Source organism: Anser anser (assembly GCF_964211835.1).
Source record: "Anser anser genome assembly, chromosome: 16".
Taxonomy (NCBI): domain Eukaryota; kingdom Metazoa; phylum Chordata; class Aves; order Anseriformes; family Anatidae; genus Anser; species Anser anser.
In genome coordinates, this window is record NC_139737.1 from 15,075,811 (window position 1) to 15,091,642 (window position 15,832).

A 15,832-nucleotide genomic window follows, 5' to 3' on the forward strand; every position below is an offset into this window, starting at 1 on the left:
AAACCACTCTCCCAAGGTGGCCACATGGACCCAAACTCATGCTGCAGGCACAAACACAACAGCTTTGATTGTTAAACCACTGAGGTGGTTTCTCCTGAATGTCAAGTACCTCCATTCCTGGCATCTGCTCAGGTCTCGAAGGCAGATTTGAGCCCCAAACCCAACTCCCTCCCCAAGCCCTGCCCTGTCCATGGGCTGGCTGCGCCATCTGATGTAGGAGCCAGCCCTGCAGAAGGCAGCTCACCTCTATGCGAAACTCCTTCAGCACTGGGCGGATACCCTCTGGGATAATGAATCGTCCATCACGGGGGTCTTCCAAATAGCTGGGCTCCTTGGGCTCCACGTCCTCAGGCAATGATGGCTGAACAGACAGAGCCAGGACACACTGAGCAGTGAAAGACATTTCTCTTCTACACCATGTCCCCTCTTCCTCCCCTCTTGTTCTGTGCCCACAGGCCCTTCCCCTGCAGCTTCCTTTCAGTTGAAAGCCAGTTGAATTTCAACAGGGAATCCTTTGGTGGGCCCCATGCAACCAGCTCTGCACCCCTTGGAGCTCTCCCCAGAGTGCTGGCAACCATGTGTGTCTTCCTCAAAGCCCATTACCTCCAAATAGCCACTGTAATCCAGCTCAATCAGCTCAAAAGTGGCAATGAGCTCCCCAGCCGCTTTGGTGCCTTTGTAGAAATCAAAGAACTGCAGGGCAGGTTTGCTGTATGGCTCATCAACCAGCTTCACATGTGGGACAGCAAAGGCCTGGCCAAGGAACTCAGGGGAGCCCTGCAGCAAAGAAATGGGTGAAATTATCCCTGCATTATATCACCAACTCAGAGAAAAGACCACCACTAATTCCAGCCATCTGAGCCAGCATGAGAACTCTTCTCCACTCTCTGCTCCATACAGAGCCTGGAGAAGATGACAGGTACCCACAGCAACTCCTCTTAACTCCTGGTCTGCTTCCGTATAGGGCTGAACAAGTGGCATGGGACCATGGACCAGAGGTCATCAAAGCTAGATCAGGTTCCTCAGAGTTTTCTCTGGTCAGGGTTTGAATGTCTCCAAAGATGCCACCAGCAGACCAGGACCAGGCAGGGTCATGGAACCAGAGATGTGGCTCCTAAGTGCCTGCTTGCAGCAACCACATATATTGCTCTTCTACCTTCCCTGTCATTGAAGGGACAGCAGGAGGGCTGTGTGGCCATACTTACAAATTTACTGTGGTTGAAGAGATTGACTATAACAATGGGTGTCTCTGTTTTCAACTCTTCTCTTCTCCCATCAATAATGAGCTGGTCAAACAGAAGTAACTCATTCCACATTGGACTCAGTGTCTCCTCCACTGTCTGCAGACAAAGACAGGAGGCCTGAGCCTGCCACAGCCCATGGAAACAAACCACATGCACTTTGTAAAGAGAGTGGGGAAACCATGAGCTGATCTCCTCTCCCCCACAGCTGCACGGAGCCAGCACCTGGCAGAAGAGATGGTAAAAGCATGAGATGGTAAAAGTATTTGGGGCCAACTGGCAAATGGCAATCAACCCTTGAGACCATGCTCTGCTTGGCTGTTCCGTCAAACGTTCCCTGAAAGTAGCCACACTGCCCAGACCACGCAAATACCTCATGCGTGGAGTTACAAAATTTCCCAGAGGACTGACAAAGCACTGGCTTTCAACATGTCAAGGAGGGTATGATGATTTTTTCTGTCCCCAACTCTCCAAGAAGGCAGAAGCAGGAGTTTGAGGGGTCTCACCCTGGTGGTCTGGCAATAAGTTGAAAACACCACTCTTGCAAATGGATCAGAAAGGCCATTGTCACCTGCAGGGAGGATCCCTCGAGCCTGATACAGATGGGCTCGGAGCTGGAAATAGCTGAAATCTGGTAAGAAAAAGAGAAGAGAGTTCATAGTTCCCTGATCCAGCCCTACCTCAGGCCAAAAAAATAAAATATTAGGAAGAGCACAGTCCAGCCAGATAAGACAGGGTGCATCCTGCAAGGGTACCACTTCTAGGGGCACTCACTGCAGGTCTCAGAAGGCCTTTAAAGCTTTGGCCAAGCAAGAGAAGCTCGGCAGGCTCCCCAGACACCCCTGGGAATAACATGACACGTGAAGTATGCAGTGATTTCCTGTGAGTATCTGCCACTGGGGAGCGCCACTGGGGAGCACCACTGGGTCTCAGCAAAGGGGCAGACTTCATGCTCATTGCCAGTTTGGCACAACGTTCAGTGCCTAGGAAGACCCTATCTTGCCAGCTGCTGCAGCTGTGAGTGTGTGAACACATCCTCATCAGAACAAACTGGACCTGCCTGCCTCAGTCACACCTCGAAGATAATGTGGAGATGATGGGTCAGGTCCTACTCCTCAGACACTGACCCTGGGGCAGGACATCTCACCTCTCCACTTGCCCACTTACGGTCAAGCCATGGAACTCACCATCCCTGCTGAGTCGGCTGGGAAGACTGTACACCGATAACTGGGTGATCTCCTGCCCACTCTCAGAGAGGTACTTGAACTCCTTGGGCAGCTCCACCATGCAGTTCTTTGCATATTTGGTAACCCCGAGCCACATGTAGATTTCCAGTTTGGCAAAGATCTCTCCAGTATGCAGCCCGGGGACCTGAGAGTGCAGGAAGTTTAGCAGGTTGCCCATCCCAGCCATGCCACCTTCAGACTAAAACCATTGGTGTTGGCCTGTGAGCAGCCGCAGAGCACAGGAGACATGGCAACATTTCGGCAGAGGCAAGCATTACTGGTGAAGCAAGAGCTGCGTCTCCTTGCAGCCACCAAGGTGACAAAAAGGAGGGCTAAGAAGAAAATAGGGGAAAGCAGCAAGAAGGAAGCAAGAACATGTTGTTTTAGTATAAACTCTACCTTCAAAAAGACAGTCTGGATCTTTGCACAGTCCTTGCCTTTCTCCTCTTCAACTACTGAGTAGAGGATGTTCTGTGCAGGGACTCTTGCGTATGCCACACGCCGGTTGTTGCTGAGCATCCAGATGAGGATGTCAGGGAGGGTGCACTGGGGCTGGAGGGAGGAAAGGGAGGCATAGCATTGAAAGTCTCCTGATGCACAAGGGGCTGGTGGCTGCATAGCACTTTGGAGATCCAGAAGCAAGTGACAGGGCCTAATGCTGGGCACATGCTTCTGAAATTCAGCCCTGCAGCATGGCTCTGCAGTTTTCCTGGAAGGATTTGTGATCCTCCCTCATTTTCATTACAAACACCAGCAGGGCACACTCACCCTCATCCCACACTGGGGAGAGGGAGCCCTCATGAGGCTGGAGAACAGAAGCCCAAGTGCTAATCCATGGAACGGAACCACACCTGCTGGCAATCCAGCAATGCCAGCACCCAGTGTACAAATGCAGCTTGGACTCAGAACAGCCTTGCAAATGAAGGACATGCGCAGATGTAAACAATGACTTCTTTTAAACCCTAGGCTCTACTTGCTCCCTTTGGCATTAGTGTTTGCAACTGTACATTGTACTTGTACTTACAATTTTTCAGTACACAAGTAGCTGAAGCAATTTACTACTGATCCAAACCAAGACTGCCGGCCTTCAAGCAGGGACTAAAAGCGGTGAATGCACAAGCAGGTAAGGCCTGCACTGAGGTAAGAAGGACTCCACAGAGACGGCAATATTCCCACTCAATGGTAGGCAACAAGAGGGGAACAGGGTCCTCTGTGCCTGGGACCGTAAGGCTGGAGCCTGAGCACAGCTGCTTCTGGCAGTGCAAGGGGTAAAGTCTCATTCATGCTGAAGTCTGCCCTCACGTACTTAAAGGTGTGATAACAATTGAACTTCACCTGGTGACAGGCTTCTCTGAACTGCATCAACATCTGGTCACTTAGTTCCAGCAAACAGTGCACCCTGGTTTACACTAAAAGTATGCACTTACTTTCCAGAGAGGTTTAAAATAGAGCCAGTGAGACTCTGAACAAAGAGAGTCTCTCTTATAGATGAGAGACCTTATTGCAATACAATTTAATTTGCAGGAAGATCTGGTGTCGGTCCCCAGTGGGAGTGCATGCAGAGCAAGGCATGGCTGATTTCCCAGGCAGGCTTCCTGCATCCCCACTGTGGGCATGGCCTGGGGCCAGGCAGGGAGGGCAGGAGGGTCCTGGCGGCCTGGAGCTGACCCAGCTCTGCCTCCAAGCCACTACTGAGCCCTTGGACTCCTGCTCTGTCACCACTGGTCCAGCAAGGCTGTGAGGCCTCATCCCTCATGAGGGCCATTGCATGGTAACTTCCAGCAACTAGAAATTGCGATTTCACATGTCAGGGAAAGACTTCAGAGAAAAAGCCCCATTTCAGGCTGGTAAAAGGCCCATTAACCAGCTCAGCACCCTCTCCTTGCCCATGCCCTCTCCGGCTTGGAAATGGAGTGCGCCAGGAGCAGCTGTACCTCTTGAGCCATGAAGCGTAGCTTGGCCAGGATTCTCCTCATCTCCTTAACCTTCTCCTTGACATTGGCTCGAGTCAGCTGCCGCCTCACACGGAGCCCCTGCTTCGCATACAGGATCTGAACAGACAGCAGAGTTGTCACATGCCTGGCCGTGACCCATGCATGTAACACTGGCAGCCCTCACAGGGGCTCTGTGGGGAAGCAGAGGCCACGTCCACCCTGCCCCGTTGCACCCTGGCCTCCACCAGTTCGCTTGCCAGTTGTTGAGAACAAACCTCATGAACTTGTACTGAGCCATATAGTGAAGGGTGCTGAGAACTGGAGACTCCAGTAACTCATCAGTTCTGCTGATACCAGCCAGTAAGAGAAGTCTGTGAGCTTTTGCATCGTTTGGGGCAGAAGAATGTATAAGTAATAAACATTTCAGAAGGTGACGGTCCAAGGCTCCAGACAGTGCCTGGGAGAACAACCAGGGGGGCACAGAAGTCTGGGAATATGAAGATGAAGGAAACTGGAAGACAGGGCTAAACTGTCATGTCTGTTAATTGACAGCGTCCAGATCTGAGGACAGACTTTATGATGAAATCCAGAAGGAATTCAGGGTTCAAAACCAAACCCAGAAAATTTATCTCTTGGGCTGGTTATCTCTTTCAGAGAGTCTCAGACTTACCAGAGAGCTTTCACCATCACTCAGGTGACGGTGTGGGGGGAGGCAGAGGGAAGGGAGAAGGGACCCAGACATGGCTTAATTTTATTTCCTGCTGCTGTCATTGCATTTTGGTCAGCCTTTCAAAGCTTTGCAGTTTGATATAGTTTGAGTCATGACTGTGTTCTGCTGGGAGAAGAAGAATGGCATCTTCTGCATAAAATATATCATCTGCATAAAAGAGGAGGCAGCCATAGCCAGCCCCTGCCTCTGCTCCCTGTGCTGGAAAATATATTGCTCTAAGCAGGGATGGGAGATGCTGCAGTAAAAGCCTATAACTGTATTGTGGGTCTTAGCTCCAAGTTTTCCTCTTAGCATCAATTCTAGATGGTCCTCCAGAAGCATCCCCCAAAGCAAGGATTACACTGGCTCCCTCCACCACCCTCAAATCCCACAGCTTACGACGTTGCGCATCATGTATTTCGTCCGACATCTGTCAAGGTTGTTTGGATGTGCCATTGTTTTTCTCTCTGCGCTGAGTGAATATAGCCTGCAATGAGAAAAGCAGCACAGGCTCTGCAACCCGTACACCCTGCAGGGGAGTACAGTTTACACAGCAGGGCCACAGGTTCCAAACCCCTGTTACTAATCTGGAGGCATCAGAAACCTCATCTCTCTAATGCCTTATTTTCTGTAACCTCTTTGATCAGAAGGTACACTGGAATTTGCTCAGCACTCAAGGCACTGTCTTTAATGTCCCCATTCCAAGGCTAGGGACTGATGTGCATATTGGACCCCACCAGGCAGTTGCAATGATTGAAACATGAGTCTCTTGAAAGAGTGAAGGAAATGTCCTAACACTTAGGAAACACACAGGAGATCAGGAACATCAAGGCTGCAGCCTGTTACCCCTGTGCTTCCCAGGTGTGGTGCTATGTGGCGTGCTCACTGAGCTTGCAAAGCAATGGGGTCTTTTCCCCAGGTTGCCCTGGTTTCCTTCCACTCATCCTCCTATTGAAATCAAGAGTGCAGGCTGTGCACAGCCCAGGTAGGACAGAATATAACCTCCTAACCCAAAGTCAAAAATCAGGAAATCAGGGACATGAGAACCTGCACCCAGCTGCAAATTCCTCCAGCACTTCTCGGAGCCTCTCTTCTGCTTTAGTCTTTGGCCTTCTCATGAGCTTCTCCACATCATCTAGCCCCTGCTCCTGTGGGGAGAGTATAACATTTAGGGACCTTGCACCTGGCCGTGGGGTCAGAGCAAAGCATGGCAAGGATGTGTTTGCCCCAAATGTTCCATTCTACAGAGCTGGGACAGAGCGAGCATGGCAGGTCAGAGCTGCACTGTCAGAGACTCTGAGACTTAAGGATAACCTGAACACTGTTTGTAACATCACCTTGTGCTTCAGTCTTGAGCAGTCACCAAAACACACAAGTGTGAGCTTTGCTTTCAGATTTCTAAGCCTGAGCAGGAAAGACAAAGCCCTGGAAAAAAATCTCGTCAAAGGCTGAGAGCCCATTTACAGCAGCATCTCCCCAGTGCAGGACTGGCAGCAGAGCAGCTTTCTGCCATTGTCTGGCACTGCCACTTTCCAGGAGACACTGCCAGGCTGGGGCAGGTGGGACGGAGCCCCACAAGAGACACAGACTCACATGGCAGGGGGTTGGGGTGGGGGTTTGGGGGCAACGTTTGAGGTAAGTATCTTGAAGAGCAACTCTGCATGATGTGAGAAAAACCACCATGAGAGAGGAAGCCCTGTGCCCCAAGAGCCTCCCCACACATGCTACCAGGCGTTCTGCCAGCTTGACAATCCAGTTGGAAATGCAGAGTCTCCAGGTGTGATCCTCCCAGTAGCTCCACATGTACACGCAGGGTTTCTCATGTGTCATGGGCAGGCAGCTGTATGACCTAGGGGCAGCACAGGAGATTATGGCTGCTGTTTGCAGAAAGCACACGCACCATGTCACATTGCACTTGCACAAGCAGCAGCATCTGGACTCTGTCTTCCTCACAGAGAACCAGCTGTTTTGGGCTCTGTACCATGGACATAGATTCAAACTGCTAGACTAGCCCTTTGGCACCCCAAACTAATGCAAGGGGTTTCTAGCACATGGTGCATCATGTGCCCAGATGAACGAGGCTGATGGGAGTGTGGGATGCTGCTGAGATTCCCTGCTGCTATGAGATTGAGTAGGAGCAGGCACAGGGCTCACAACACAAACACCAAGACCTTGCCAGGCCCGTGGGATGAAATAGGAAGCATTCCCAGAGTAGACATCTCATTAGAAGAGCTTGCGTGTGTCTCGCAGCATAGGAGAGCATGTGCCAGAGCAGTCCTCTCCTTCCTCCATGCTGGAATCAAGCCTTTGCGCTGCTGTTTATCAACCAGAAAATGGACTGCTGTTATTGATGGGTTACAGTTCCCTGTGGCCCTGTCCTTGGCCATCTGTGGACATCATGCAGACACCATAGGGCCTGTAGAGCTAATGGGCAACAACAGCCAGCTAGGGTATGGCAAGCTGCAGGGTTGCAAAGCAGAGAAACACTTGCACAACACTCACATTGCTGAGCACTAATAGCATCTGGAATAACAAAGCTGGAAAGTTCAGGACCAAGGCAAGGGAGAGAGAAAGAAGAAGACTCACCTGTCATACTCCATGGTCTCTGGTTTCTGGCTCTTTGTCACTGATTTGTTCAACGGGGCCAAAACGGGGCCCAGGACTTCAACATCCGTCTCACTGTCAGAACTGGGGTCCAGCAAAAGCTGCTTTTCTTCTCTCCCTTCTCCCTTCTCCCCTTTTTTACGTACTTTGGTCACAACCTCTTCAGCTTTGCCATAGTTTCCTTGAACATAGGCATTAAAGAGCAAACAAGTAAGCGGGATCAGTATTAAACAATGAGTTAACCAGCCTGCAAAATCAGTGCGATCACATTCCCAAGAGAAGCACATGGGTATGCAGTGCTTTCAGAACCAGCACTTCAGGAGCACCCAACCATCAAAGTATCACATGGACAACAAGGAGGTCTGAGATGGAGCTGGGAAATCACAAGGAAGTTCTTGTGTATGCCTCAAGTTCCACCAGCTCCCCCAAGTGCCTGCTGACTCCCATCTAAACCCCTGCTCTGGGGTCAGCAGCAGGTGCTCACAACTTCTCAGCATCAAGCATCTCCACCCCTCCAGCAAAGCAGGTGAGGGGGATTGGACCTGCTCACCTACCATTGTTTCCCCATCACCCATTGTCACAGCCCCTCACCACCACATGCCCAATCCTCATCGATTGCTCCCAAACCCTTCTACCTCTTCTCACACCCACTCCCAGGAGAGCTTAACTACACTCCCCAAACAGGCAGTTCATACAAATACTGCAAACCTCCAATCTCACAGGAGGGCATCCAGACTTTTAAACTAAATAAAGCACTGTGAACGCTGCCTGGCCTTATACACCATCCTTCTTGAGCTCCTGTTTTGGAGACACAAGTTATGTGATGATTGGCACTGCAGGACCACAGTGCTGACCTGGGCTGGCTCAGGGAGGTTCACACCATTCTTGTAGTTTCCTGACTTGGCACCCTGGGGAATACACACCTATAGAGACCTCAAAGCTGACAGGCTTGGAGCCAAGTGAGGAGTCCATCATCGTGGCTTCAAAGAAGGCAGCAAAGAGGAGGAATTCCTCTTTCTTCCCCAACGCATTCTGGGCAAGGAGAGAGAAATCAGCCCGAGCCTTGCGTGATAGAACCCTGTCTCAGCAGAGAGTTGGAGAGCACCAGGGCATGGCTGGTGCCTGTCAGCACTCCTGAGGGCCTTGCCAGGGCGCAAAGGACATCACCAGGACACTGCTGGGGTCAGTGCCACTGGGCTGCCAGTCATAGGGCAAGCTTGTCTGGAAATCCCAAGGGTGTAGTATGGAGCTGTGGCTCTGGCAGATGCTCTGCCATCAGCTTGTGTAATGCTATTTAAGATGTTTGTAGGCTAAGGGATGGCTACTGTACCCATACAGCCGCTGCTTATCCACCTTTTAGGGACCAAGTGGAGACCCAGAGCCAGCTAACACCTCCTTGACTCCTGGAAAGAAGCATGTCCTCTAAGGTGGCTATGCCCTGGGAATAGCACCCATATGAGAGTCTTTCCTGGCACAGGAAGGACTGATGCATGCATGTGATGCATGCAGGGGTGCTCCAGCCTCACCAAGGGAGGCAGTTTTGGGGCTTCAGGTGGAGTCTTGGCCCTTGCAGAGGCTCAGAGAGCCCTTGATGGCATAGCAGTGGGCAGGTTGGGTTTGCTCTGGCACTGTTACACCAGCCAGCGTCCCCGCTGCCTTTTCCCCATTAGCCTATGCATGCATCAGGTTGGCATGGGTCAGGTCATGCCAGCTCAGCAGGACTCACCACAGGGAGTGGATGAAGCTCCTCCACCTCCACAATGACCTCCCCAGGTTGCTCAGCCTCCTGAGAGCCCCCAGTCTCCTCCTCTCCCTGCAGCTGGCTCAGCTCTTTGGCTTTCTCCTTGGATTTTTTACTTTTCTTCTTCAGCTTCGGTTTGCTTAGGGCACTTTTCATCTTGTCCCCAAGCTTCCTCTCTGCCACACTGGGGCTGCTGAAAATCTCCACTGTGATGGCCATGAGGATGCGCCCACGGTAGAAGATTCCCTCGCCCACGCCCTCATTCAGGTCCTTGTGGATGTCTCGCAGAGCTGAATTTTGGGGGGAGCCATACAGGTTCACCCAGGCTGGGCCAAACGTGGGGTTAAAGCCTGCAGTGACAGGGCCAAGGTCTAATTACACCACAAGGTGCTGCTGCAGAGACCATTCCCTCAAGCAGACAGCCCAGGACACACAATGTGAGCCTGTTCTGGCCAGACACACTCCTGCTTTCTACCTCCAGGAAACCACTGTGGCCTGAGCAGTGGGTGTCCAGCACAGGGCTGCCCAGGCCACCCTGCCCCAGGGGAGCAGCCATGCCAGGCCTCACCATTCCTGCCAGGGTCTGAGATCTGCTGCAGGTCAATGTAGTGTGTGGCGATGGCTACATCACCAACATTGGCATCATCCAGCACCTGGATTTTTATCTTCTTGGCAAGAGGTGGGAACATCTCAATGAAGCTGATCTGCTCATTCCACTCAGGCTCAGTGGTGTTGCTCTCCACTGATGTCTCCCCCTGGGAAGGATAAGGTGTGAAAGCCACACAGTACCAACCAGACCAGCAGCCAGAGCAAGGGATGCCTCAGGGCCCCTCTGCCAATGGCATGCCCCCTGCCATGCCTGCAGATGGTACTTGGCAGGATCTGGAGGTGGCCAGGTCCCTGCCCCTTCCCCCAGCTCCCAGCTATTGCTCTCTGCCCTTCATCAGGGGGAGCTGTCCCAAGGCCCTGGCCAAGCGCTGCACGGCCAAGGGAAACACTGACCACAAACAAGCAACACCACCAGACCCAGAGCTGTCATTAGGGTCCCTTGGGAGAGCCACTAGGCTAACCAGGGACTGAGTAAGGGCAGCTGGCTGGCCTAGCAACTTCTCTTCTTAATGAGACAGAAACCTCAGCTATTGGTGCAAGAAAATGGCCATTAGCTAAGTAAGTTCTCCCAAGGGTGCCAAGCTGAGTTCAGCCCACTATGGAGGACTTCTGCTCTGGGATTTATTTGACCTTCTCCCCGTGTTTAGGCTTGGGCTCTTCCAGCCTGTCTCCAGTGGGATTGCCATGTCACAGTGTCGCTGCCAGCAGCAGCAGCCCAGCATGGGCTGACACAGACAAGGAAGGATCAGCCCGGCCCCACACAGGTCCCTCAGTAGACAGACTCACCTGCTGCCCACAGAATGAGACCTGCACATATGGGTCAATAAACACTTTTTTCTCCCCTATGATCTTGGAGAAACCACCCATGATGCCTGCGCTCATGCTGGGCAGGCCCTCAGCACGATACAGCTTGATACAGACCCTGGCCCAGGGTCTCTCTGCAGGGACTCTCTTAGGCAGCAGCAGGTTCCTGAAACACAAATTCATGTTCTGGCTCTTTCATGGAGCCCAGGAAATGTGATGACAGGAAATGACCTGGCTGGCAGGATGTTTGGATCCTGCCCCACCAAAGGTCTTCCCCCATCAGAAGAGGGACTAATGGAGCAAAAAAATGTAGCATGAAGAGAGATATGACTGTTTTCCCCCGGGGTCATGCAAGACCCTGCTGCACCCACCTTTCAATATCCTCAACACGGCTGCTGGAGGAGGTGGGAAGGGAGCCCACAACATCCCCACGTGCAGTGACAGAGATGTTGCACTTCACAAAGCCTTTCACGCCTGCCCGAGTGTCTGTGGGGTCACTGATAACAGCCCATTTCTGGTAAAAACTGTGGTCTGAGAGAGAAGGGAAGGGATTCATTATAAAAAAGCCTTGGTTACCATTTCACAGCCAACAATGTCTGCACAAACCTTGCCCCAACCCTCCCTCTGAAGGTGCAGGAGGTCTCACAAGCCTACAGAAAGCCTGGAGGAGAAGTGAGTGCTGGTCCTTATGTGAACACAGTGATTTAAAGACAGGACCCTCACCAGACCCAGCAGAGCCCAAAGGAAATCTCGGCTTCAAATGGAGTTGGGGCAAGGAGCAGGTACGCTGTGCAGTCAGTCATACCTGGTTGGCTGTACACTGTTACAATGTCCATCTTGAATGTTCCTATGCATGTTGCCAGAAATGGTATGTTCTTTGAGTGAAAAACCTGCAGACAGAAGAAATACAAGAGATGCAGGCAGCTGGGCAACACATCCAGACATCCCCAAGGACGATGGAATGCTAGGAGATGCCTGTTCCAACACACAGCTCAGGTAGCAGCTGCAAGCTCCTCATGCACATTGACCCCCATCTAAGTTAGCCCTGGGCCAAACGCATCCCTGACCAAACCATTCCTGCAAAGCCTACCAGCCCGCAGCCCTCAGCCAAACCTGGGCCAAGGCGAATTCATGACTTGCAACCAAGTTGGCTTCTTCTGCCAGCCCCAGATAAGCTAAACACCTACAAAGAACCAAGGGCACACCTGCCTTCCTGCAGGGAATCCTTATGTCCACACCAGACCAGCTTCTCTCACAAAACCCAACCCATGCTCAATGCTTGCTGAACCCACACAGGCAGAAAGGATGTGCAGACTTTTGGAGGGAAAACACCAGAGATCAGATGGCAAAGAAGGTACTGGCTGGGTTTAGCTACCTTGAGAAAAGCCCCATAGTGCTTTGGGCCAGGGGATTTTTAAGACCCCTGTCTGCCTGGCTGGGCTCTCCTACAAGCAGAAATCACTGCTGAGCTTCCCTGTGCTCACCCTACATTGACCTCCACACCCAGCAGGGATGAGACTTCTGAGCAAGGGACAGTAGGACCCTAAAACCAGTGGGGCAGCAAGGCAACAGCAGAGAAACTACACCAGAGGCTCCACTGCAGTCACTGGAGGCAGAAAAAAGCTGGCAGTGGGGAGGTGAGAAGGCAGCACTGCCCAGCACTGGCTCAGAGTGGGGCCAGGGATGGATCTCTGCCCCACTGTGACCATGGGAAAGTCCTTTGGTCTCTGTGTCGCAGCTCATAGAATCATATACCAGCTTGAGTTGGAAGAGACCTTAAAGATTATCCAGTTCCAGCCCCCGGCCATGGGGAGGGATGCCACCCACTAGCTCATGTTGCCCAGAGCCTTGTCCAACCTGGTCTTAAACACCTCCAGGGATGGAGCATCTACAGCTTCTCTGGGCAGATGACTCTGCCTGCTAAACCTGGCTGGTAGTATTAGCCTTGCTTTGCCCATCACTCCCAGCATTCACACACAGAAGCAGCAGACTGTACCAGTTACAAATGACCATGAGGAAGACATACTTACTGAAATCTCTATGAGTCTGTGAAATAAAACTTCCCTTGGCTCATGGAATTCAAACAAAAAGTACTAAAAGAGAAGAGAAAGACAGCTGAGCCATGGGCTCCCAACAGGACCCCATAAATGCCTTTTCCTGAGAGCAGCTGCACCCAGAGCACCTCAGGCAAGGATGGCCTTGGCCACTTGGGACACAGTGATGATGAAGCCTTTCTCCATAACACATACCTCATTGTAGAAAGGGCAATTTGTTGACTTCTGTGTCACTGTGTGCCTCTTCTCCTCTCCAACCTTGACTACCACAAAGGGGTTAATGTTCACCCCTACCAGCTTCTGTGCTTCAATGATATTAATCCCAACCTGAGGAAATGTGGGAGAAAACCATCACATCAACACTCCGCTTCTCTCTGGCTCCATTCTGAGCTTGTTCCAACAATACCAGTATGCAAACATGAAGGGCCCTCTTGGCACAGGTCTGGACACTAAGAACAGGCAAGAGCACAGCTGCTGAAATCTGCTCTGGCCGGCAACAGACCAAACTGGTATTTGAGACATTTCTTCCTTTCAGACAGGCAAGGAAATTAAGTGTTAAACCCACATCTTTGACATGTGTCTGGAACTGTCTGGAACATGTGTGTGGACTGGAACATGGCTGTCTCATTTGCTGTTGACTGGTTACAGGTCTAAGATGTGGGAGAAATGTTCTCACAGTATAAGCAATTAGATAGTCATTAGATTGAAGAGTAATAGCTTCAAGGAAAGGAAGGTAGGAAATTCCGCCCCCACAAAAGTTTTCTGCTAGGTTGATAAGACCCAGCCCTGAAAAACAGGAGACCCGGATGCAAGTCCATGTTTACTCAGAACCAGGATAGGATTTGAAGCTATATCCAGCCTGTGACCTGGCCCTGAAATCTGAAGGGCAAAAGCTGTGACTGAACCCCACTTCCAAACAGGGGTTTCAAATCAACCTGGTGTAGAGCACCATCCAGAGTCAGCCTCCTGGGGTGTCTGAAAAAGTCCCTGCAGCAGACGTCCACCCCCAGCCATGTCCCACAGGCATCCATGAGGGCCTGTGGAAGGTCCTGGGGAGGTTGGCAGGCACCAGCCATGCCCGGGAACTCTCCAAAGCTCTGCTCAGGCTGTGTTTTGCCACAGTACTGGGGGTGTCAGGGTGATTCCTTTCTCCTGTATACCCACCCTATGTGGCTCAAAAAGAAATTCTGCCCTGGACCAGCTGGTTTTGGAGCTAGTGATTGTGGATGCTGGATGCAGACATTCAGGGAATCTCAGACCTTGCCCAGGGAAGTCACACAAAGCAGGAAGGTCTCTTCATGCTAGAGGCCCTGCTGGAGTATACAGCAGCTGGAGAAGCCCAGGCCCACAGGAAGGCAGTGATGGATCAGCTGTGGGGTCAGTGGCAACTGCAGGGACACACACCCAGTGTTGCAGTACCTGGAAGCTCTGTGGGGTTGGGGTGGCAAACAGGTCCCGTGTGGAGCAAAGTCTGGAACGGCTGCACAGAAAAACAACCTGGGTGAGCTTGTCCCTTCAACTGCACAGACCTGATTAAGACCCCACCAAGGGAAGCAACTTGAAAACCCAGCAAGTAACAGCCCCTCAACCCAAGAATGAGCAAATCCAAAGCAGACTCTGTTTGGGAACACTAAAGGTTTCTGATATTTTATGGAAGCAAAATGCTACAAGATGCAGGATTGGCCCCAAAAGTCACCCCAGGAGCTGGCACCTCCCACTCCACAGCCCATGCAGGAATAGCACAAGCACAGATACCTCTTCACGGGGCTGAAGACAATGCCCAAGACCTCCATGTCAGATACATCATAAAAGTCTTCTTCCTCCTCTTCCTCCTCCTCCTCAGTCTCCAGGCCCTTTGCCAGCTTCCTGCCCAGCGCAGCTGCCTTTTTGTCCATCTCACTTGCTCTTGGCCCCTTGGCTGCCCTGCAATCCCCCACCACATCACCGCCAGCGTTGATGAGTGGGTTGTGCACTCTCCTCCATGCGGGAGGGTGAGTGGATAACCTCAAGCACAGATACTTACTCCGGCTCCTCAAATCCAGGATTGTGGATGATTAACTCTGAACTGTAAGAAAAAAAAAAAAAAGAGATACTTTACTGAAAAAAAAAAAAAAAAGACTCTTAACCAATGCACTTAGGAAACAGTGGCAAAGCCATGCTCCTGCTTGTCTCCTGACCACCACACCATAACACAAGCATTCTCCAAAATGATGTTTTTCCTCTTCACCCTACATGCCTTCTGCTTTGCCTCTAGACACTTCAGAACTGATGATCCCTGGACCTTGTCATCCTGCCTGCCCTGACACCCACTAGCTTTGGGTACTTTTGAGGACCACCTGTGTGGGGGGTGCCTGGGGCTGCTATGATGCAAAGCCATGCTCTCTGCAGCTTTGCAACCACAAAGTCTTGCTCCTATCAGCCAGGAAGGCTGCAGAAATGCCTGGGAGTCCAAAGGGGCTCCTGGAATGCAGTGGGTTATTCCAGTCAACCACAAAGCGTCTTCTTTGTGAATGCAAGATGTTTTATTTCCAAGAGCCCTGGTCACTTACTGCTAATGTAGAGCAGAAATGCATCAGCCTGGCTACAGGTGGAGAGTCAGTGAAGCTGGATTGCATCTCAAAGGGCTCTGGTTGCCCCTGACAAAGGCAGCTGTAAACACCACCTGGAAGTTTTCCCCTCCCAGGATTTCAATACCTGTCTTTCATCTGATAGACAAAGTCCTCTTCAACCCAGGTCCCAGCTGAGCCATCTGGAGGTTGGTAGCGCAAATCCAACTCAATGTAGATCTAGAACCAGAAAATTAAATTGCCTGAGAGCTTGGCAGCCACAAAACACCTGCAGAAATGCCAACAAAAACAGGAATAGATGTGTGGAAGGAAAAAACAAGTGAGATGCGGGTGGAAAGAAGGC

At 51.5% G+C, this 15,832-nt stretch overlaps 1 protein-coding gene across 6 annotated transcripts in view; it reads right to left on the reverse strand.

The window, feature by feature from the left end:
* The window catches only part of LOC310882600 (fer-1-like protein 4), a 39,808-nt gene that overhangs the window by 18,207 nt on the left and 5,769 nt on the right, over positions 1-15,832 (reverse strand). For all 6 annotated transcript variants that reach the window (XR_014573041.1, XR_014573042.1, XM_083801555.1 and 3 more), the window contains 23 exons: positions 15,617-15,708; positions 14,946-14,987; positions 14,678-14,845; positions 14,342-14,402; positions 13,118-13,249; positions 12,899-12,961; positions 11,674-11,758; positions 11,240-11,399; positions 10,851-11,034; positions 10,024-10,210; positions 9,441-9,805; positions 8,638-8,746; positions 7,697-7,895; positions 6,839-6,959; positions 6,158-6,258; positions 5,510-5,597; positions 4,402-4,518; positions 2,867-3,019; positions 2,429-2,612; positions 1,748-1,872; positions 1,206-1,340; positions 604-777; positions 245-361 (listed from right to left, as the gene is read on the reverse strand). Coding sequence is in view for 4 of the 6 variants with exons in the window: in XM_083801555.1 (XP_083657681.1) it covers positions 245-361; positions 604-777; positions 1,206-1,340; positions 1,748-1,872; positions 2,429-2,612; positions 2,867-3,019; positions 4,402-4,518; positions 5,510-5,597; positions 6,158-6,258; positions 6,839-6,959; positions 7,697-7,895; positions 8,638-8,746; positions 9,441-9,805; positions 10,024-10,210; positions 10,851-11,034; positions 11,240-11,399; positions 11,674-11,758; positions 12,899-12,961; positions 13,118-13,249; positions 14,342-14,402; positions 14,678-14,845; positions 14,946-14,987; positions 15,617-15,708 (3,162 nt within the window). In the remaining 2 variants the exon portion in view is untranslated. The remainder of the gene's footprint in view (positions 1-244; positions 362-603; positions 778-1,205; positions 1,341-1,747; positions 1,873-2,428; positions 2,613-2,866; positions 3,020-4,401; positions 4,519-5,509; positions 5,598-6,157; positions 6,259-6,838; positions 6,960-7,696; positions 7,896-8,637; positions 8,747-9,440; positions 9,806-10,023; positions 10,211-10,850; positions 11,035-11,239; positions 11,400-11,673; positions 11,759-12,898; positions 12,962-13,117; positions 13,250-14,341; positions 14,403-14,677; positions 14,846-14,945; positions 14,988-15,616; positions 15,709-15,832) is intronic.